Here is a 23970-nt window from a genome sequence, read left to right as displayed (position 1 = left end):
TTTGCTTTTGCAACTGCACCGTTTAAAAAGAGAAAGTCAAAAGAGTCATCAGATTCGTTTTCAAGAACAAAGGCCTCCAGTTAACACATTCAGGTGAATGCTATTACATGCTACATTTCATTTCAAAGAAAGCTTGGGAAATGGTTTAGAAATTGGAAATGCCCATCACTTCCACTGAAGTACTAATGAAGATTCTTTACTGCCAAAGAAGCTCCGCAGATTTCTCTTAGCATTGATTTCAAGGCTGCAGGGCTGTAACTGGACACAATCTATACTTGATTTACAAAACTGAAGTAACTACAGAAATGACTGCAATTTAACGGCCATTTCACATATTAATGTTGTCAGTGATTTAAAAAACAATAAGCATTTTGCATTTTTTCACAGTTTTAATGCTGGAAATGAACTGAACTCAACTGTCAAGCAAAATCAGTTTTCATTTCTACCACAGACACCACTTCATTAATTTCTGTGACAACTATTGGAGAACATTCCAGGCAGACATACCTGACTGTGCTCCCTCCGCTGATTGTGGACTTCACACTGCTTAACCGTTTCAGCCTGGCCAGTTTTCTATTCCACTGTTCCAGTTCTTCTATTCTGACTTCAAGGTTGTTGGTTAGTTTGCAAAGCTGTTTTACCGCACCTACATTCTCCATAAAGATCTGATCCTGAGAAGGAAAAAAAAGACAAAAGCAGATACAGTCCATTTATCAATCTGATGCAACAACCAGTAATGCATACAGAGTTCACCTATGGAAGGACATGCTGAATATTTAAAATGCTAACACAAGTTAACTCACTGTAATTGGGAGGTCACTTTGGCTATAAAATCCCTTGGCTAGATTGTAAAAGTGCTTGTGTTCAATTTGCAGTAAATTGAAAATGAGGATTTGCAGAAAAAAAAAAAAAAAAGAAAAAAAAAGAAAAAAAAAAGCTGAAGGGCTTTGTAGACCAAGAATTTAAACTGAATTTTGAACTTATACTGTGCTGAATTTTGAACATTGAAGATGTCACAGCAAGCATCTACTATTTGATTTGTAGTGTTGCAGTTGTTACATTGATTTCAAAACCCCCTAGCAAAATATAGGTCCAACCGTTTACCTACGGGAGAGACTAACCTGGCTGAAACAAGCCAGAATTGCTATCCATGTCCCACACATAACTTGAGCTATACAGGAATCAGTGAGACAGGGAAAGATCCAAACCAGAAAGTCAAGCTGTGATGGCCAGATGCTTCAGCCTCTTTAGCACCTTATAGGACTCCTTTAAGTCCTAATACTGGGTGATCAGCTCTGCAACGAACACAGTTCAGACACAGTCCATTTACTCTATGCGAATGTTTTGCTCAGCACAAGGAAAAACCTTCTGTTCTACCCTCTGATTATCATATAGGTATCAACCTGATGCTGGAGAATTCCTCAGTACATACATCCAGGTAATAAGGATTTTACCCATTTCTGAGCCAAAAATAGTTACTGACCCACTACAGGAACATAGTAAGAGCATGCTCTCATTGCTGTGCTTGGAAGAACAGCTTTCTCATCATACTAACAAACAACCAGACTGTTGCTGTTGGATGCTACCTTGGATGAAGCTATTACTGGCATTTAATGTTGCTGAGTACCCCAGCCTATTCAAGCCATGGAGAATTACAGTAAAAGCAGTTTTGCCTTTCGCCTTGTAAATACCACACACGCCTTTCTTTTAAAGGTGACTACCTTCCACAAAAATGGACAGTACTTTGTATAAACAGAACCAGAGCACAGGTGCTGGTGGTAAGTTGCAAACTTCTCTACCACCAGAAGACCAACGTCCCGCTTACTAAGGAGTGACTTCAAAATAACCATGTGTGCCTAGAACTGTGAGATCAATTATAAAGTCACTCATCCTCATATCAATGGTATGTAGCAGCCTCCATTTCCATTCTCTTCAAATCAGGTATGAATCTCTTCTAGGTGACTTCAGGTAAATGAGAAAATGGCTCACCTGGAAAAATGAAGGAATACTTTCTTTGGGGGGGGGGAAAAAAGGACTGATTAGAGTTGTACTGCCTCATTGATGACAAAATACTCAGCACTGTGTGGTTGAGAAGAAAGATTCTTGTCCCAAAATAGCAAATTTTCACACAGATAATATATTTTCCGAGAATACAGCAGAGCCTGGTTCGAACTTTTAATGAAATCAACTAGTTTTACAGAGATTAACAGCTCCACACAGGTAACAGACAGAGACACAACCACACCAGTCAATATCATGCTTATCTTGAACTAAAGTTGGAATGCAAGGTAAAATAGTTCAAGACCTTATCGCCTGCCTGACTGAAAGCAAAGATATAAAGCACTGTCATCCACATATCCTTTTATTACTTAAGGGACTGAGATACTCTGATGATGGGAGCTCCAGGTATTTAGAGCAGATATTCCACCTAAGATATCAGTTGTCCCACAGCTCTGAATTCAATATACACCCTGATGTGTTAGACACAGATCTCTCTCCTGCTCCTGTCTCCCTCACCAATGTCACAGAATTGACATTCACATGCTCTGTAACAGGTGCTAGGAGAAAGAGCAGAACGCAAGATAGCACTGCAGTAATTTACCTAACCTTATTAAAACAGGAGGAAAATTGTTTGTGAAGTGATCCCACACCTAGCCAAGTAGTCAAGAAAAAGCTACCTAGTAAATACGCCAGCACTGTTACAATTCATTCCTGCTTGGGCGACATTCATAGCAGAATGACACCCTGCAGGGTACAGGAGGCTTTCTCCATCTCCATCACATCACTGGATCAAATTCTGGTAGGCACTGCCCAGTAGTGCCAAGCTACTGAGGAGAAAGGCAACATGACAGGCCCAAAGGGCAGAGCTATGAGGCACTGTTACAAACAGTATGTTGTGTGACACTTCAGAAAAAAAAAAAAAAAAAAAAAAAAAAAAAAAAAAAAAGAGATATTTCTATCAGATACATTTTGCAGCTTTTTTTTCCCCATTAAATCAAAAGCTCAATCGTCCAACCAAAAGTTTGGTCAGAAAAAAGCTGACTACCCCAAAGCAATTTTCTGAGGACTCAAAAAATGCAAACAATGTTGCAGCTCTTACACAATGTAAAATGAAGGGCTAAAAGGCAAAATAAACCTAGTGTCAGTATCTTAACACCAGTGCTCTCCTATAACAATCTAGAGATCAGCTAGAACTCTGACCAAATAGAGCAAATTTTCTAAGTCTCTTTTTCAACGCTGTCTCCAGAAAGCCCCTCTCCCCTGTTCAAGCAGACAAAGCCCATTTGTTCATCTTGCAGGAGGTAAACCTTGTCAGACTTAGCATAAAAGTAGAGTGTTCTTTAAGTAGCAGATGGAACTGAAGGATTAAAAACAGTCTGGACTACTAAAGAGAGGAGAAAGAGGGGGCTAGGGAATGGTCTGACTTTTCTTGGCTGTTCTCCACGCCTCCCCTGACCTGTATTCACACACTGACTGACAGCAAAAAGACCCTACTACCACTTCCAGCACGCCCACAGGGAAGCCCTGAGAGCTATAAGCTACAACAAGCAGGATACAGAGCAAGTTTTCTGTCACTGTCATTAAACTACTCTTTTCCTGTAAGCCATCTGAAAACTTATTCACGTGAGTAACATGAATGCTGAGACGTTCAAGAAAATGCTCTTTCCACAGTTTCATTGAAGGTGTTTAATTCATGAGACCTTTATATGGAATACTGCCTAGCAGATTTAACCTATGAAATTAATCTTCTCGTAGCCTATCAAAAGAAGACAACAGAAAATTTTGATAAATATGTTCTCCAAGCTTGTTGGTGTAAACTTGTGTTTTCTACAGAATAGTGAGAGAATGCTTGATTATAACGAATAAAGAATCTTGTTCATGACATCATCCAAGCAAGACAGGTCACCCATCTGGAAAACCTCCCTCTTTCCATTATCAGCTGTCAGTGGTATAAGGCTGGGAAGTGGTCCCTGACCTGCAGTGAACCAGCGCAAAACAGAGGGGCCACTCTGAGCAATGTTCTGGACAAGAGATGTCAGCAGTCAAGTGTGACTGGACTCTGACTGACAGCACCTTGCAGTCCTATTTCTACAGGAAAAGTAGGGGAAGAGAGCACAGGACAATGGACTAAGGCACTGATTCCAGCCTATTAGCATGGCAATTACTCTGTGCATTATAAGCATGTTATAGTAGTGTAACTTTGAAGTTATAATAAATATTTCAGATAGACAAAAAAAAATTCCCACAGAGCACACACAATTAGCAGTTGCATTTGGTGTGATTACACAAAGGTTTCAAATAAGGACATTTTTATTTAACAAATGGAATGCTATCATTGCTTAACTCATTTCTGGAACGTTTAATTAACTTCAACACTTACATTCAAAAGAATGTTTTGGAGTCCCACTCGTTGGCCCAATGCTATGAAACCACTATCCAACTTTATTAAGCAAATTTGAAGTTTTTTGCCTTTTGTCTGCTGTTGTACGGTCATTTGACCAGTTGATCTTGAAGGTCATTTCCAACCTTAATGACTCTAAGATTTCAATGTAAATACTTTCTGGCTTTGAAAGATCCAGCCATTTACTAACACCTGATGGTTCAGTTTTCCTCAATGATTTGCCAAAGATTACTTTTGTAAGTACATGTGCAGGTCTACATCTTTGTATAAAGCACAAGTGGCATGTGTGTATAGCTCCACACATGAAAGGAAACATCTAAATGCACGCCTCCACTTTCCCTCTCAAGGCCATACCTTGTCAACCATGAGGAAGTTTTCTATTTTTTCTCCATCATTACAAGCAACATCTCCAACTTCTCTAACAGCTTCAGGTAAAAGCTCCTTCACTTCCTGGGCTATTATTCCTGTTCACAAGATAACAGAAACAGAAGTCAGGAAATGTAGCGATGTACCATTGACCATCGTTGTGTGTTTAAGTTGAGTTGTCAATCGTAAAAGGTGCAGGTAGGGCCAAATATATTCTAGAATTTCTCTGTGGTAGGAAAATCCAGAATTTCACTTTTTTTTTTTTTTTCTGTTCTACAGAAAACAAACAGAAACATTGAAAGTTCCATTCCCAATTCTCTGCCATAAGAACAAAATTGTTTCTGATCATGTACTTCATTCTCATTAAACCTTGAAAAATCATCTTCTACCTTTGATAATTGAAATAGAATTTGGAAATATACCAAGAATACTTAATTTTGGCACCTTCAACTCACAAGAGAAACACAGCAAAGTAAGCAATTGAAGTATACTAGAAATGAAGATGAAATAGCAGGGTGTTAAAAGGCACTAGGGCACAATGAACAACAGCAGAACTAAACAAAAAATGGGAACAGAACTGACTGAATACCTGTTTCATGGGTATTTTTTATTCCCATAACAGATGCAAATTCAGGCTTGTAGTCATACTCCACCAGCCTCATTTGTGTTATTCTTCTCAACTGCTCATTCGTATCAACCTAGTTGGGCAAATACCAAGATTCATGTGTTGAGACATTAAGAATGGTTGTGGCATCTAGGGCTTCACTGATAGAAACAAGCCTAATATGGCCATTTGGCTAATCTTTGCATCAAATAATACAAACAATCTTCCCACTCCCCATGAGCAGAGTGCTGTTTGTATTTGTATTGCCAGTTACCCTTCAGCCCAACAACTCCCATTTACATATACCCTCAGATTCTGTGATCAGCCTCCTCCGAAGACCACAGGCCATGGCTGTACAGAGCACACTGGTATGCCACATTTCCTTAGGCTAGCATTTTAGCACGCCCAAGATAAAGACGTGGCTTCACATGTCAGAACAATGATCCATACACGTGCTGTGTTGCAAATGTAAATGCCCTAAATACTCCATAGCCCTCACCTCCCGGATATTCTCTTTCGCTCGGCTGTCAGATGGATGCATGACTCTGCCCATAACTTTTGCATTTCCGCAGACAACCAGTGCTTCGTCTGGTGCATCTGTGTTAATTCCTACTCGACCGTGACAGACTACCGTCTCTGGAACATGTCCTCGCTGCCACAGTACATCACTCTCATTCTCAAACTGCCCTGGGTTAGATGCCTGGGAGAAAAAAATATATATTTAAAGATATAGCATAGATGTACTATTGCTTTATTCCATTAGCAATTCAGGGAAAATAAGACAACAAATCTTTAATATTTAAATTGTATTTGTGAGCTTTTTTTAAAACACTAACATAAAAAACAGAGTGGAGTCGATCCTAAGTAATTGTTTCTGCTCATAAAACTCTGGCCTCTTTGCTCTTTCCCCTGGATTCTATTTTATTATCACAGTAAGATATATTATCAATGTTCAAAGCTTTTCAAAGTTTAACTTTGACTTTATGCCATATAGTCTTCCTCAATTTTTCAGCAACTTTTAGCTGAGGCTGGAAATCAGAAAAGAGAAAACAGTCCAGAGATTAAACACATGTGGTTCAAAAATACATATTTACATATTTATGTAATTTTACATGCTTTGGCCATATTTGTTTCATTCTTTTACATGTAGTTTCATGAACTTTTCCAGCATGTACCAAAAGCCTGTACTGAACAGATGAGAGGATCAGAGATGATCTTGTTTGAATTCACAGGTCCTGTTCTCATAAATAGATGCTCCAAACCATAAACGTCATGTATAGAAGGTTTCTAGAAATAACCCTTGAAAATGAGTAAGTGGAAAAAAAGAAGCCTAACTACACTACCTAAATGGTAAATTACCAATTTAATTGTGAACCACCTGTGGAAAGGGATCATTTTTTCCCTGTTTACACTACTGCACCTAGCACAGTGGAGCCTTGCTCCACAACAAATATATTAAAACTAGGAGCAGGAAGGGAGATAGGAAGAGGTAGTGAGACCACTGCCCCTACCCGTTCCCTTTTCACAAGCATCAAAACATTTTCTGGGGAGCCACAACCATGTAAGAAGAATAGGGCTTTGTATTTCTTTTCAGGCCTATTCTATTTCCTGCAGTAATTCTGCAGCAACGTCACACAGACAATCACCTCAGCACAACTGAAGGAATGGAGAACTGTGGCGCAGGGGCAGAAAGGAATCCAAAATCTGCCCAGGGCTACAGCTTGATGTACATTTCTTTTGGCAGCAGGACCAGCACAGGCAGCCCACTCCCCATCATTCATCTCCACCTGCCAGCCCTCAGTTGATACCCTGACATAGACCAGGATGGAGGAACCAGCCTGAATTATAATCAACCAAGCAAAAAAATTAGACTTGTTTTTAACACAGATTCATCCCCTTTTCAGTTAAGTGCAGGACCCCAGAAAAGCAGTTGTACCAAAACGACTGAAGAGGAGTGTGGTAACAAGCGCAAGAATTCTGATAGGAACAAAAATGAGTCAAGCATGGTTTATTCAGTGCTGCCCCAAAATGAAATGTACCTCAAACCATAGCCCAGGAAATGCTTACCTTGTTATGAGCATTTTCACAATAAAACACACACACACAAATTAAGTCACTGATCAAAAGTCGTTTGACATCCTAAACAGCTTAAGTCTTACTAATATGCCTCAGAAAGAAAATGGAATAATGAGGGTTTTTTTTTTCAGTTATTTGTGGTTTTGAACTGGTAGAAAACAATGCTTAATGAAAAAGGCAGGAACAAATTTACTTTCTAACAGCAATTTCTGCAAGTTACAGTTACCAAATGAGTTTTGCTTTTGGCAACTGAGATACTACAGTATAAGATACATTCAAAATCTGTTTGCTAGGTTCCAGAGACCTGCAAAGTCTATAAATAGCAGTTCCTGGAGAGGTCACCATCTGGACAAACGAATAATGATGACTATCTGTTTTACCAAATGTCGTTTTCATTGAGGGATCCCAGAATAAATGCATTCACAAAGTCTCTAAAATCCTCTGTAATGTTTAAAAATAATTCACATTAGAAATTCCATGTCAGAGAAACAGTCTTTCAAAGAACACCAAAAAACAAAGGAGTGTGTATAATTAGAAAAGGTATTTGTTTTCAATAATTAATTTAGTCAATTTATTTACCTTTTTTTTTTTTACTTTGAATTCAGGCCTCCAAATTTGAGTCTGAGCAGAGTACGATTGTGACAAGAAGTTCACAGTCATCTGAGGGAGTCTCAGGTTTTCACAAGGCTTTGACATCTATAGTGCATGGTGTTGTGCACTTACCACTGTTTGCCACAATTAGAGCATGATCTGATATGCCTGATAACCACTATTCAGCTGGTAGTTTTGTTACGTTATATTTCAGTATATAAAGGGCCAGAACAGGAACTTCTTTCTCTTGCACAGCTTTGCCACTTTAAAGGAACCAGTGGCTGGCTCAGGTTACCCTGCCATCCACTAAAACCCTTTCAGACATCTGGAAAACTGCCTTTTTTTTTTTTTTTTCCTCCAGCTTTCCTGTTGACATTTTCACCACTTCAAATCATAGCCAGTGTTGTTCCTTCTGCTTTTCTGCCTTATTTTTCTTTGGCTGGAATAGTGGACAGGTTTGCAAAATCCCTGTTCAAAAACCCTGCTCTCACATGCATTGAAAAAAAACATTATTCATTGAAATTTTAAAAGACTCTAACATTAAAAATGGAAGAAAAATATAAATTTCTAAAATCTTTCTAACTCTTCTGCAGTTACACAGACTCCCATGTATGATTCGCATGAAAAAGAGGCCAGAATAAAAATGTTTTGGCAGCCCTAACCTTTGCTTTGCAGGGCCTTCTCCAACCAACTTACACTGGAGCTCTGCACTTTCTCACTTTTCATACCCTAACCCTTTCTCTAGGTAGTGCCCAGGTACAACACAGACCCCTTGTCTTTGGCTCACACAAAAAAAGCCCACCTGAAAGCTCTGGGCAGCTCTCATGTTCAGCTGGAATCCCTTTCTAGCCCCACTGATATTTCATCTTTCCACTTTACCTCTCCCTTTAAAACCCAACTGGAACCCTAACCCAAACTGTAGGGAGGAGATGTGTTCCTGCACGGCATTTAGCTTAGGCCCAAACAAAACTTTGCTGGGACAGAAGACCTTTTGCAGCGCTCTCCTTCCTTGTACGGCCCCTCCATAACTCCCGTTACATTACAACACTGGGTTTTTTGTCTCTTCCAAGTCTAACTCTAACTGTAGGTTAAGGCTGAATATTAAAAGGAGAGCTTTATTTTTCAAACCTCTGATCCACATAAAGGTTGTAAGGATGAGAGACAAATTCTTCCTTTTATTGTTTTGAAACATATATTGCAACCACAAAGTTAAGAGCTCAGACACACTGGAAAGTGCTAGACATAGGTCTTCATCTTCCCAGAGCTGCTTCTTTGCTTGCATTTTTTTTTTAATTCTCATTGCCCCTTGAAAATGAAGCATTCAGCCAATGAAAGCATTTACCAAATTCCTGACAAGTCCAGGCAATTGTTTCACCTCAAAGGAAAAACAATCTGGAAAAATCAACATATTCTGTATTCACAACAAACTTTCTTTTTAAAGTCTTCTATAGCCCACTTTTAGTGTTTTAAAATTTGGTAATTATGAGATAGAAATGTATTCATAATATATGCAACAGGTTTTTTTGTTTTTTGTTTTCTCCATATTTTTTATTCAGTGGTAATTTTTTACACTGGAGAATCACTCCCCATAGTCTCCTGTGAGTATTAAAACAGTAAATGTGAAAGTAATATAAATTTCTACCTACCCTTACAATGATCTTTTCAGAGACATTTGCAGACAGCAAGTAGAATTGATCCTGAGAGACAGCATACAGTCCAACCACCAGCATGAAGTATCTAATTTGAAATTTATTTCATGAAGAAAAAAAATGAAATAATGCCTTGTTGCAGAAGAAAATGAGATGTTTTAAATACAACTGCTACTGTTGATACATAAAAAGATAGACAGAACATTTTAAAAATATGTTTGTTACAATATGAAAGAGAAAATATTTGTTCCACTCTCAAGTAATATGCTCTTTCAATCACACAAATCACTGAAAATGAACCAAAAAAAAAAAATCACAAATTTAAGTAATGAAGACTTAGGGATGAAGAATCCTCTTTCTCCAGAAGAAAATGACTGTAATTTGGGATGGGATCTTTTGGCTTCCTCAGTATCTCAGCCAACAACACTGTGGCTATGATTTCCTGAAACGATCTTTAATCATGAAGATATTTTATTTTTTCATTTGTTTGTTCTCATATCATTCTGTGACTCTAGAAGAGAAGCCTTTAAGCAGATATGAAGTATCACAGAATTTTAAACAAATAGATCACAGGATTTGGCAACACTGAGATTTAGATTTTTAACACACTTCAGCTCCACTCTAAAGTAGATGTTCTTTTTTCCAATTCCCACACACGGGCTAACAATACCTTTGGTCAGGATTAGGTTTCCCCTTTTTTCTCATGTTATTTGCTGTTGTTTCACTGAAATGCAACCTTCCCAACGTTACTTTAGTTATCTGGTCCCCTGGCAGATCAACTCTAAAACAGGAAAGGAAACAAGATTAGGGAAATAACTATTCAGAGATCTCCCTGGATCTACCCAGATTTCCTCAAGCTCATTAAAACTGTTTTAAGAAAAGCTGATAAATGGAAAAATAACAGAGGTACCCCAGTAAAAATGCAGCAACCCTGGTTATAAAAGTGCATAAAAATCACACTGATCTTGTCAAGGAGATAAACATACACGATAAAGGACCAGGAATGAGAAACTGCTCTTATTAGTAGGAGTCTGTGCTTCTCGGTCTGTTTGTACACAGTTGTGAATATAATAAAACCATATGTGCACCATATGATGAGAATCTATTGCTTGCCAAGGGCAACATTGCTTATTATTGGATTGGAACTTACATATTAAAATTATAAAAAAAAAATACTGCTTGACTTTTTTTTTTCATCTGCATTTAATTTGTGTGTCTGAAAACATAAAATGTATATATATATGTCTCAAATACATAGTGGTACCACTCTTGTAAGTAATAAATAATAAGATTAAAGAGTTTGCATGGAGAAAACAACAGGCCACCTGCCACCTTCTAGTCTACTATAAGTGAAAATTCCACCATTGTCACACATGAAACAATTGACATGCACCCAGAATCTACTTTTCAGTATGTAAAAGGAATAATAATGCTATGATGGAGTTAATTAAGTGAAAATACAGCTCTTTGTCCAAGTTCAAAATTCATACTTCTGTAGATTGTATATTGCAGCCTTTATCCAAACACTGTCCTGTCAAACTTGACAATGTCTTATCTTTTTCTGCTGTAAGGCTTATTCAATTATTTTTAGAGAACAGACCAGCTGCAACAGGAAACACTTAGAAAAAAAACAAATACTGATTCTGCTGCTAAAATGCAGAAGAATGGCAGACAGTTCCCAGGAGAAGTTGCATGTATGTTTCTATTCGGGCCACTTCCCATTAAAAGCACTGCAAATATGTCTCATGTCCATGTAGTCTCATGCCCCCACAGAGCAGGAACATTACTTACATTTCTTAGGATGGGAAATGCATCCACCATCCAGCTCCAGTACCATACAATAATGCTGCTAGCTGAATGCAAATATTTAGGATGGGCATTTGTAAAGCTGCTGAATTATTTGCTTAATGAAGGGAGACCAGGTATATATTACTACTGCAATTTTATGTACTCACCGGGAACAGAATTTGAATAAAGATCAGAAGATGGATTAGAGATACTATGAGTTTCCAAGAAAGAACTACATCAAAGTTCAGCCCACACTATTATTGAAATAAAATTGAATAATTTTCTCAAAACTCTTACCTAACAGGATGGAAAGTTTTTTTGCTTCGATCTGTCTGAGACTGTTCAATAGCAATAGTTTGATTTGGAGTCTCCACCTATCAAAAAAAAAAAATCAAAAATGACAGGAAAACTAAATTTTTAAAGATATAAAACTTGCAATAGAAATGAACAGGCAAACTGTGCAATCTCTCTCATTCCTCATATAACTTAGTAGAAAGTAACATGGGAATATACACCTACTCAACTGACACTTGATCAATGCTCTGTTCTAGCTAGTCTAAAGTCCCAAATCATTCTTGCATATAATTTGAAAGAAAACAGAAAATAGAAAAAGTGATACATTAATTTGCAAAAGAACATTTAATTTCTGAGTCTTGACTGTTATTGGCTGGTTCTATTTCAAGTCATAAATGTCATTTTTTTAACATGAGAACCAAGCCTACATAAGGCAGTCCAGTAAGTTATTTTAATGTAAATTTCAGTACCTTTCTGAAATGGTGCCAAGCAGCTCTTTGGTGCACAGAGGAATATATGACAATAATACTCACTAGTTTATTCTGCATTCGTGTTTCAGAGAGTGCTAAGCAAAAAAACTACAGGGATTTTTTAAATAACTAAAAGTTGGTAGCAAGTAAAAAATGGTAAAATTTTTCAGAAAGAAGAAAATCTCATATTACTTCTCTATATGCAAGATTGTGGACCCATATTAGCCAGGAAGAATTTGGTTCTTTAAATGAAAATTGAAAACCTGACAAGAAGAAACTGGGATATTTTGTTGGTTTTCTACACGTGAACTGTTCAGGAAAAATAGATTTGATTATTTTTCTTTGCTTTGTGATTTTTTTTCAACACATCTTCTTGGTCAATGGATAGACTGGCCACCTACACACCAGCTGGTGTCACTGCACTGCCCACAGATGGAAGAAAACTTCAGCCAGTAAGAGAGAAACCATCAAAACCACATGCCAGAAAAGCATTACACCTTTCAGCATGTACCAAGCACAAGTAACCATAAAACATCACTCCACCAGAGTACCACACAGAAGTCATTAGTAATTTTAAGAGTTGTCTTTTGCCAGTACTTGGACAAAAATGATTATGAAAAGTGTTCGCTTCAATTATTTACCTCATTATGTGGATAATCACGTACTAACATTAAAAGCAATATACGCAAAGAAGATAAATACTTGCCCTTATTCCAAAAACTTTCAAATAAAACTTTTCTATTGGTTTCATCCCTAGCTGAGTTTTGACATATTTTGGATGTCCAGTGATTCTAATATGGACTGTGATTTGGAAATGATTCTTCTTCTGGCACACAAAGGCATCATCCACTGTTGAAAAATTAAATCCTTTGTCTGTGACAATGTGATATTCTACAGCAGGTCTATGAAGACAAGAAGAAAGAATAGCAACCATAAGTACACATATATTTGTATCTCAAGTTCATACTTTTTATGTGGACTGAAAATCCTTCTGATTTTTACTGACAAAATGAGAGTGGAAATACACCTTTACAATCACTGGTTCAACAGATATTTTCTTCTTAGCCTCTTAGAGGTGTAAAAATGAAAATGCATGTAAAACATACGGTAATTCTCATCTGACACATTAAATGTTTGGAAACCAGAGGTGGGAAGGCTTACATAATCCTCACTTACAAATCTGGTATAAAAGAACTCTGTGCACCAAACCTTTTAGCACATTCAAGAATTCATTACAACATTGCTATAAACAACTGAGTTGAACTACTGCTGCAGACAGCAATGTGCTAACAAAACAGCAAGATTCCCTATTTTTTTCCTCATTTCCCACACCAAGATCTTCTGCAGAATCTGCTAGGGTTAAATAAGCCTTTACTCAAACTAAAAACAAAGCTGTAGATAACTATGGCCAGACCATTATAAAACTCTTCAATAATATTTTCCATCCTACCCCAACTAACAAAACTCTATTCCATTTATTTCAAAGGACCAATCTGTCACCCAAAGAGTATTCTGTCCTTATAATTCACAACAGACAAAGAAAGATATCAAAGATCTTTCTAAAAAGCCAGTGAACTCACCATCCCAGCAATGTTCTCTGATTTAAGTGATGGATAATTCTGAAATAATAGGACTACATGACAAAGTTCTCATATGGACATTGGCCTGTCTTGCTAATGAAAGCTGGATAATGATGATCTCTTGTCTGATGCTACTGCGAACCTCTCATTAACACAACTACCGAAGATAGCTTTTCAGAACTTATGTGCACATCATTGGTTGGAAGAATCAAAATGTATTTACAATTTACAAAAAATGTACAGACTGTTAGGTTTTTATAAATGATGAGTAAGAAGTCCCTTTCAAACAATCACAAATTATCTGGTGCAGGGAATAGAAAGAAAACTTTAAAACTACTTCTAAACTATGAAGTCATATTGCTGTTAACTCCTATTCCCACTTAGAACAAATCTGTGGCCTGTGCCATAAACTACAGCGCATCTTGGAACAACAGCTCTGCCATTGACCTCACTTAAATGTAATACTGACTTCCTCTGCAAGTAGTATCTTTGCACAGTAATGGTAACAACACACATATTTGGATGTTTTCAATACTCAGCAGCTCATTGTCTTATCTCTGTTGATACAAGCCAACAAGAAATGTGAGTCTGGAACTTCAATTTTAAGTGTATGGGAATCAAAAAGTAATTGGGTTAGCAGCAGGAAAGGAGTCTCCCACCATTAACTCACAGCTCAAATGAAATGAAGGCGCAAGAGGAGTTGGAGACCACCTCCATTTAGACGCACACTTCATATCCCAAACATATCTGAAACACTGTGAGGTTTCTTGGCCCGTCCAGCTCCCAAGGAGTAGAAAAGTGCAAACACTGAGCTGTCTGCTCTCTCATCATGTCAGTCCCTCAGGAAAAGGGTTGTGATGTAGGTTACCCCTATCAGACAGTGCAATAACAGGGAATGTGAGTGTCCAGCAATGACACGGATAAACTCCAATCTGCCATGAGCGCTTTTAGCAGCTTGAGCTAGAGGAAACTTAAAATTTACTACTTACTAAGTCCTGTGGAGACATTAACAAATTGTTTGCACCAATCCTGGGGCACAGACCAGACACTGTAGAAGGGCCTTTGTTAAAAGGGATCATGCACTAAATACTAGAATGGAGAAAATCTGGGATGTAAAGTGAACTTGGAACAGCCTTTCCCAGATCATGAGGCAAAAGAAATGGTTTACAGTTTTGATTTATACAGAAAAACTCTAAGTCTTTGACTAACGATTTGCACATTATACATATATAACTATAGTTATAACACTTTGGTCATGTGAATCTAGAAGTAATAGTATCTTCTATTTCCATTTCTTTAATGTTTTAGGCCATTATATGCAATATGCTCAGTAAGTATTTCCACTAATGTGCTTGACAAAAGAAAAAAAAACTATAGGTATTTATGTTAAACTATTTTTTCTTTTGCTCCTAAATCCCTGAAAGGAAATCAGAAAACCTAGCACGAATTTCAAGCAGTGTTTAAAGTTCTGCTTATCGGATACATCCGCAGATTCATAACCCACCACTGCTATACCTCCTTCTTCAGTCTTATAATCAGAAAGAACAAGGAATGTCAATTGTAGCATTTATTGCTGTAAAACCACAGGACCAGAGAAAAAAATTAAAAAAAAGAAACACTTTTTCCAAGTGCAATCTTCAGTGCTTACAGTTTTTCATAATTAGAGTTAAATAAGCTGTTCCACTGAGAAGTTTGGTACAGTTGCCATGTTAGAGCTTGATAGCATTTTTCCAAAGCAGCATTCTGTCCATCACTGTCATATTCTTGCACCTCAACTGCACAGTCCTTAAGAGTTGCTGTAGAGAGAGAGAGACGATTCACTGATTGTAACTAGCAAAAATCCTGCATTAAAATTTTGATATATTTACATACATATAAAGCACAAAAAAAGCACTAACACACAAATATATTACAAATATATTTAAATTTTATTTTCCTTTGCAGCTATTCCAAAAGATCCTGTTATATTACCTTGCCACACAAAATAAAATGTTTACCTTTCCTAATTGGCAAAATATTGTACAAGTAGCACTTCCTATTATCTCCCAAAGGATACATAGTTTCCCTTAGGAAATAATAATAATAATTAAAAAATAAATAAACAGCCCGCAATGGAAAGCTAAACATTTTATTCTAAACCACAAGTTATCTGCAACATTGCAAGAAGCTGTGCAAGAAGCAAAGTGGGACAAAGACAGATAAGTGCAGTGAAAGAAGCAAAAGAATTACAGATGTTTCCCATTCTCTCTAGTACAGGTTTAAACTGAATATACCCCAGCTCATTGCAGCAGGTACTTAGTTTGAAAGATGAAGGCACAATTTTCCAATAGCAAGCACATTCACCACTGCCTCTGGTTAACTGGTTAAGCTTACTGACTATATATAATAGCATTCTGAGATAAACAGGGTGAACCATAATTCATTATACATTTCATGATGACAGAGGAGAGTGTGGTAAGAGTGACCACATTCTCCAATGGAGTGCCATAAGGATGGGAGAAAATATGTCAGTGAGCATATAAACTAAGATCTTTCCATGGTCTGTGGCAGCACATTGACAGAGACTACTGCTACAGCAATAATTTCAGGCCCAAGCTTCATTTGCAAATCCCCATTTCAATCAAGGGCAAAAATGCTATTAAAAAATAACAAAGAAATTCACACCTCATTCCTAAAAGATCCTCACCATGACATTTTTATCAATTATTGTGTTCTTCTTCCAACTACAAATGGGTTGGCAAGATTTTATCATCACAGACTCCCAAAGAAAACATAGTTCAAAGTTGTGTCTTTGAGTGTTAAAAACAGCACTAACGATTTTAGCTAGAGAAGTGTCTGTTCTGGAACTACTTATCTTCTTTTTTACAGGAGTGATAGACTCACAGAACTAGTCACAATCAAATAACAAGTACCAAAGGAAAACTAACCTAGTAAATCCACTTGCCACTCATTAAAAAAAAAAAAATCTAAAAGATTGTTTTAATGCTTAAATATAACTTACACTGAAGAAATAACATGAAACTTTCAGATTTTCCACTAATAGACATGGCTGAAAATTCCTCAGATAAATTGTTTATTTCAAACTGTTGATTCACAGACAGCCTCACACTTCACAGAAGCTGATGCACTTCTGTACATGGCTGATAAGGTTTTTTATATCAATTGGTATAAGCTTAGCGTATTTATCTTGATAAAAAACACTGATTAAGTTAATTTGGAAAAGGGGTGGAGAACACAGTTTTTACCAACTTGCACAATTTTCTACACTTTGTGGAAAAAAATATACAGTTGATAAATTATAAAGGGAAAAATGCAATCTGTTCTCTCACCCACTACATTAATACCCTGCTAAGCTAACCCAAGTTTCTATGCCCAGTCAACTTTTGCCCACCAAGCAAGTCAGCAGAGTATGGTACCATCTGCAGGCTCATGCATGGAGAAGGGCAGAATATTTTGTTTGGGGGGTAGTCAGTAAGCAAAGACCTCTAACACTTCGTCTCTCTCAAATATACATAGGTCCTAATTTTAAAAAAAAAAAATGAAAATGTAAATTGTTTCAAACCTGGTAGTGGAGTACAGATGGTTAATACCACTACCTTTTCAGAGCCACTAGGACATGTGTTCTTAAAACATTTACTTGTCTATGGTATGAAACATTAAATTCCATCTTCATGCATCTGCTTACCTTGACTGCAACTGTTAGACCAGACTGGAGGATCAGTGTTATCTCCCAGTAATTGTGATAACTTCCTTTTTTTGCCTGATGCTGTAGAAATACTTTTTTAAAAATACATTACATTACTAATTTCAGATGGAATACAGATATTAGAGTTATTACAAGAGAATACCCAGGTATCTCATTCTAACTCTATTGTCACCCAAATTTTGATTTACCAGGAGCAGGAGATTGATTTTAGCTTTTTTAATCTGAATTATGCAAATTTTCCTTCCAAAACATAAATTAGAATATTTTTAATTTCATATGAATAGAGAACCTGATCTCTTCAAGTTTACAGAGTGCATACAAGATAGGGTTTTATTGTTTCCTGATATCTGCATTAAAATCATACCTTTTTCTTAAATAATTTTACTTCACTGAGTGTGAACTCGCTTTTCTTATACAGAAAACAAAAGACCAATAGCTATTAAACTAATGCGTTAATGATGACATCTCTAGGCAAAACTGGTGGGAAACAGTTTTCCCCTTTCCTAGAAACTGAAATTTTAAAATCTGCTCCTTTCTGCAAAGGGAAAAATCTTATTCCAAAGTTTTGATATGATAAAATATAATATGGAATGTCCCGGCAGATGGTCACTCCTTCTGGAAGTGTTTAAAAAAAAAAAAAAAAGCAAAGCTCAGATCGCAGACAGTCCTGGCAGATACTGAAGAAAAAACATAAACAGTTTCACCAAGAAAACTAGCCCCAGCTTCCTTTACTCACATCACCAATTAGCACGTAATTGAGCTCCCAGGAAAGCAGGAGACAGAGAATTTGCAAGCCCAGGACTAACACTGATGAATTTGGATTATCTCCCAACATCCGGGGAGGTCCCCCTCTGGTATGCATTGGTCAATTCATTCTTACTAGGTATCATGGTTGGATGCCTGCGCTACCCAATGTATTTGAATTAAGCATCTGGAACATGTTGGTGGATAAATATGGCAGATGGTATATGACTGCCATTTCACTTGCTTACATTTATATGACTTTTTTTTTCTCATGTCGGAACACTTTCAAGACCCTTATGGACAAATCCCTGTGGAAAGCATTGCAAAACACCTAAATATTTTTATAATCCAGTTACTAACTTCCTGTTGATCCCTCTTTAGCCTTGTAAATTTCTTAGAATTGAAGTCCATTCCCACACATTCTAATACTAATTTTAATCAAGATGTTTAAAGAACCCTCAAACATAAGTGTATCAAACATGTCTAAACACTGCCATCCTGTGGAAAATCCTGCACCCACAGGGATTTTACACCAGTCTTTAACCACGTCTTCTATCAGCTCCATTTTTTTCTGCATCTGTCTCATCCCTTGCATAAAGGTTTTATCATTTACCTGGAAATGTGAGGTACATTTGGTTGGAAGTATGAATAATTGAAACCCAAACAGCTGGAGGATGTAGAACTATTCCATGGGGGCACGGTATTGTCTTTCTTCAGACAGGAGCCTTGGGGAATGCTGCAGGGATGCCCACTGGTGTTAGGGTCAGGAAAAGTCTCCAGGAACCTGCAGGGGAGCTTGCTGGGTGCCACAGCCGATGGACATGGGAGTGGAGGCTGCTGCCCACTTGGCCACGAAGCATCATTCCAGATGGCTGCAGGAAGCAGACAGATAAAAAAGGAGGTAGAAAGAAAAGGAGCTGGAGACCTTCCTGCTAGCTTAGGAGAGGCAGAATTCACGTCACCTACTCTTGAGCTGCGGTGGAGAGCATGCTTCCGACCCAGAGTCTGGTGGGGAGTCTGGCAACTGGCTCTGCCTGGGGATGAAAAGTAAGTGTTAATTTTTACTGGGAGAAAACAAAGAGAATGCTAAAAGCAGTTGGAGGGGGACCACCAAGCTACTTAAAATGGTCTTTGGGGAGCATTCATCACCATGGCTGCTGCCCTTTCTCACAGGAGCAATGTCACTTGCGCTTTGTCAGACATCCCCTCTGGCCCTCCGCCTCTCCCGCTTGCAGGGACGCCCCACAGCTGCCAGCTCTTGCCCAAACACCCCTCCCTCCGGGGCAGGGGACTCAAGTCCTGAGTGACCCATGGCAGAGCTGAGGAAAACCAGAAAGGGGTGAAGAGTGGCAAGGAGGAGCCATTACACACCACCATCCCACCACAGGCCTCCCGTCACCTCACAGGAGGCAGTGGGAGGGACGGAGGCAAGGAGGGACTGGAGAGCAGGAAAGAGGCAGAAGTGCTCGGCTGAAACTGAGCCTTGGAAAGTCTGTGTGGAGGAAGTACGTTTAATTGTTTATGTTCTCTTTATCTCAGTAGCCGAGTCACTGATCAAAAGTTTGTGCTAATTGGCAATGAATTTAAGAAATGAGGCTCTTCTGCCCACAACAAAGAGTGCTCACAAAACGCAGACCCATGCAGCACCACACGCAGCACTGCCACCCAGCAGCTTCCACGTCACCCGCCGTGAAAACGCCTGCTGAGTAACACTGTGCTGTGCCAAAGTCAGGCAGAGCCGGGTTGCTTTCCACTGCGTACAGCTACGCAAGCAAGAAGCTCATCTCCCAGTTCACGTTACATGAAGCGGGAAGCTGGGCCATCTCTGCAGCAGCTCTGGTTTTTATGCTGACAGCCAGCACCATTGCACAGGAGTAACGCACTCAGCGCCCTGGTGTGAGGCAAGGTCTCTACGTGGCACAGCACCTTCAGACCCAGTGGGAGCATGGCAGGGAGCAGGTGCACAGACAAAACGAGGTGGAAAGGCAGTTATGTTCCGAAAATCAGTAGCAGAGCCAGGGCGCTGGAGGCATGACAGAAGAATCCTGGCTGGGAACCCAGAAATTCCATGTGATCCACAGCCACCTCCTTGCCAAACCCCATAGCCAAGCATGAAAGATTTCTCTTTTAACAGCCCTGCTGGGAGAGGTCATTATGAAAGCACAACAACATAAGTATGCTTTTGCCTATCTCTGATTTTTAAAGTATCACAGTATCACAGTATCACAGATTTCTAGGTTGAAAGAGACCTCAAGATCATCGAGTCCAACCTCCGACCTAACACTAAGTACTCCACTAAACCATATTGCTAAGCTCTACATCTAAACGTCTTTTAAAGACCTCCAGGGATGGTGACTCCACCACCTCCCTGGGCAGCCCGTTCCAATGCTTAATAACCCTTTCGGTAAAGAAGTACTTCCTAACATCCAACCTAAAACTCCCCTGTCGCAACTTTCGCCCATTCCCCCTCGTCCTGTCACCAGGCACGTAGGAGAACAGACCAACCCCCACCTCTCTACAGCCTCCTTTCAGGTAACTGTAGAGAGCGATAAGGTCGCCCCTGAGCCTCCTCTTCTCCAGGCTGAACAAGCCCAGCTCCCTCAGCCGCTCCTCGTAAGACTTGTTCTCCAGACCCCTCACAAGCTTGGTCGCCCTTCTCTGGACTCGCTCGAGCACCTCGATGTCCTTCCTGTAGCGAGGGGCCCAAAACTGAACACAGTACTCGAGGTGCGGCCTCACCAGAGCCGAGTACAGGGGGACAATCACCTCCCTAGACCTGCTGGCCACACTGCTTCTTATACAGGCCAGGATGCTGTTGGCCTTCTTGGCTACCTGAGCACACTGCAGGCTCATATTCAGCCGACTATCAACCAGTACTCCCAGGTCCTTCTCGGCCAGGCAGCTTTCCAGCCACTCATCTCCCAGCCTGTAGCTCTGCTTGGGGTTGTTGCGCCCCAGGTGCAGGACCCGGCACTTGGCCTTGTTGAACTTCATACAGTTGGCCTCAGCCCATCGCTCCAGCCTATGCAGATCCTCCTGCAGAGCCTTCCTGCCCTCGAGCAGATCGACACACGCACTTAGCTTGGTGTCATCTGCAAACTTACTGAGGGTGCACTGGACGCCCTCATCCAGATCATCGATAAAGATATGAAAGAGGACCGGCCCCAGTACCGAGCCCTGGGGGACACCACTAGTGACCGGCCTCCAACCAGATTTGACTCCATTCACCACAACTCTCTGGGCCCGGCTATCCAGCCAGTTTCTAACCCAGCGAAGCGTACGCCAGTCCAAGCCCCGAGCAGCCAGTTTCTTGAGGAGAATGTTGTGTTCCTTTTTTTTCTTTTTTTTTCTTTTTTGTTACTAAAAGAGATAAATCTCTGAAAACAAGAACTGTTTCCTTTCTGAAAAACTTCAGTAACGCTGTTCTGTACAAGAATATGTTTGTCTGTGCTATTTTACTGTGCACCTTCCTCCTGATTTTCACAAGGAAACTGAATGCTTCCTTCTGCAGCTGACACTTGGAGCTTTGCTCTCAGTTTACAGCTCAACTCATGTCCAACAGCTCAGCGTGTTCACGTGTTTGAGATTTGAAAAAAGTTTCTTGATTATTTAATCTTTGGCCCATATGCTAGATTATGTTATAGTATATACCCTGTTTTGCTTTTACACTTTTAGAATTTCTCCTGTCAGACAATGTAAAGGATTACTGCCTTAGAGAGAGATGTGGAACTAGAGCATAATTTAAACTAAGCCAAGTCTTTCATGAGTAGTTCACAGCAACAAGTGGGTGTTCTCACGCTACATAGCAAAACCAATTCATTGCTTCTGCATTGAAAATGGGAAGAGCATAAGTCATCAGCAGGCTGCTACAGTGAGGCTATGCTCCTGGCTTCAGTCAGTTGAGGGCACAGGGCTGTCACATCTCCTATTTTATTTCAAGTTTTTCAGCTCTTTCTGATTACGTTCTCAAAGCAGTTTAAAAGAGAGAAAATCCTATGCCAACACGCAGCCACTCAAAGGACATATAAGGGTTCCTCAATTGCATTAGGGATGATGGAGGTTCAGAAATTGGCTCTTAATCCTTTCAGGCATTCCTATAAATTGTAGGCTCAAATACTGCTTCGAAGCTCTTTTAAACAGATGATGTTATTGTGTATGCTCATGCTTAGCACTACAGCTATAATATCCATGTAATGTACCTAAGCTACATGATACCAGATATGTACATATATATTACTGCTATATGTTTTTGTGTATGAAGGCAACAGTTGCACTTTAAAGTTGTCATAAAGGAGTTTGATAATCTGTTTAATCTGATACTTGTTTAGCCATACTAAGAACAAAGGTTTTTCATTCTTCTGTTATGAGTGTGGCCAGTGAGAAAATCAAGTAATTATTCATGATTTAGAGCAGGTAGAAGCCTATTTAGCCCACTGTAAGTAAATATGTGCAATGCCAAGTATGTACAGAGTGAAAGGTCCTGTGGGCCATTTAATTACTGTAAAAACATCCACTTTTGCTTTGCTCTTGGCAAGTGTCAGCCGATTAATCATATTTTACATTTAACAACAATCATATGACAGTTGTCTAGATGAAAGGTTTGGGTTTGAAGTCTTGATAGACCTGCATTGCATAACTTTCCACCCTTAACCATGACCCTTTGCATTACGTAGCCTTTGTAACTCTGAAAACAAGTCTCAGAAAAGATTAATGGACAGCTTCTTTTTTCTGAGTGAAGCATTAGGATAAAAAGAGCAGACCTGTTCCCCTCAGACATGGAGGTTTACATTAGTCTCTCAATTTATTATACATTAATCTCATTTAAATCATTTATTCTGAATGTTAACGCTAAAGCAGTACTTAGTTATATTAAAAAATAACAGCTTTGCATTTAAGGCCATAATTAGTATAACAGTTGTAAATTATCCCAGACATCATTGTCATCCATTCTGTTGAACTACAAAACCACCGTATTTCTGTTAATATCTGCAATTTATATTTCCAGCGCTTACGCAGTTTCAAGTAATTAAAAAAGTATACCACAATCCTATTGAAATTAAGAGATTTCAGGTCTGACTGTTGCATTCAGATTTTATGAATGTGCTACTGAAAACAAAATTTAATTTGCTGCTCTAATACTTACAAAGTTCCAAACTCTAAGTCACTACTGATGAATTCTTCCAGCATACTTGTATCCACCATGGGGTTCTCCAAGGCTCTGTGGACATCTTGCCCTATAATTAAAGATGTCAAAAAGACAAATTCTGAGAGTGAAATTTGTACAGTCAACAGTACTTTAGACTGAGTAATGCTGCCCACTGTCCCACACAAGGAAAACAAAGTCAGCCCTGTCCTAGCAGAGGTGCGCACCTCATGTGTGACATATGGGTTAGCCTTTTGTTTAGAAATATAGTCACTCTGGGGAGAAAGGATGACAGGAAACGCAGAGCAAAAGAGAGCATACAGGTGAGGGTGGAGATGTTGGAGCTGCACCAGGAAAATACCAGTTTGTATTTGTCATTAAGGCTTCACTGAATTATCACAGCAAGAGGATGAGGGGCTCCCATCTGCAACTGGAAAAAAAAAATGGGTTCTGAAGATAACTTCATGCCCTTTATGTTGGGATCAAAACAGGTGATTGGGCCAGATGTTGTCTCACAGAGATCCACTTTCTGCATTGGTACTGCCAGTGAGTTTCTA

The 23970-nt window shown here is 39.0% G+C and overlaps 1 protein-coding gene across 1 annotated transcript in view; it reads right to left on the bottom strand.

Annotated features, from left to right (window-relative positions):
- The window catches only part of MYRFL (myelin regulatory factor like), a 45763-nt gene that overhangs the window by 15069 nt on the left and 6724 nt on the right, over positions 1–23970 (bottom strand). Inside the window, exons 2-14 of the mRNA XM_080576216.1 lie at positions 23414–23504; positions 19237–19304; positions 18884–19142; positions 17506–17597; positions 15469–15616; positions 12947–13142; positions 11774–11850; positions 10359–10469; positions 9686–9776; positions 5872–6072; positions 5358–5466; positions 4757–4866; positions 508–671 (exon numbers count right to left, since the gene is read on the bottom strand). Of these exons, the coding sequence (XP_080432342.1) occupies positions 508–671; positions 4757–4866; positions 5358–5466; positions 5872–6072; positions 9686–9776; positions 10359–10469; positions 11774–11850; positions 12947–13142; positions 15469–15616; positions 17506–17597; positions 18884–19142; positions 19237–19304; positions 23414–23504 (1717 nt within the window). The remainder of the gene's footprint in view (positions 1–507; positions 672–4756; positions 4867–5357; positions 5467–5871; positions 6073–9685; positions 9777–10358; positions 10470–11773; positions 11851–12946; positions 13143–15468; positions 15617–17505; positions 17598–18883; positions 19143–19236; positions 19305–23413; positions 23505–23970) is intronic.

This window comes from Anser brachyrhynchus, assembly GCF_964034855.1.
Source record: "Anser brachyrhynchus genome assembly, chromosome: 1".
NCBI lineage: Eukaryota > Metazoa > Chordata > Aves > Anseriformes > Anatidae > Anser > Anser brachyrhynchus.
The sequence above is the reverse complement of the archived record's forward strand: the minus strand, read 5'-3'. Positions and strand labels throughout refer to the sequence as shown.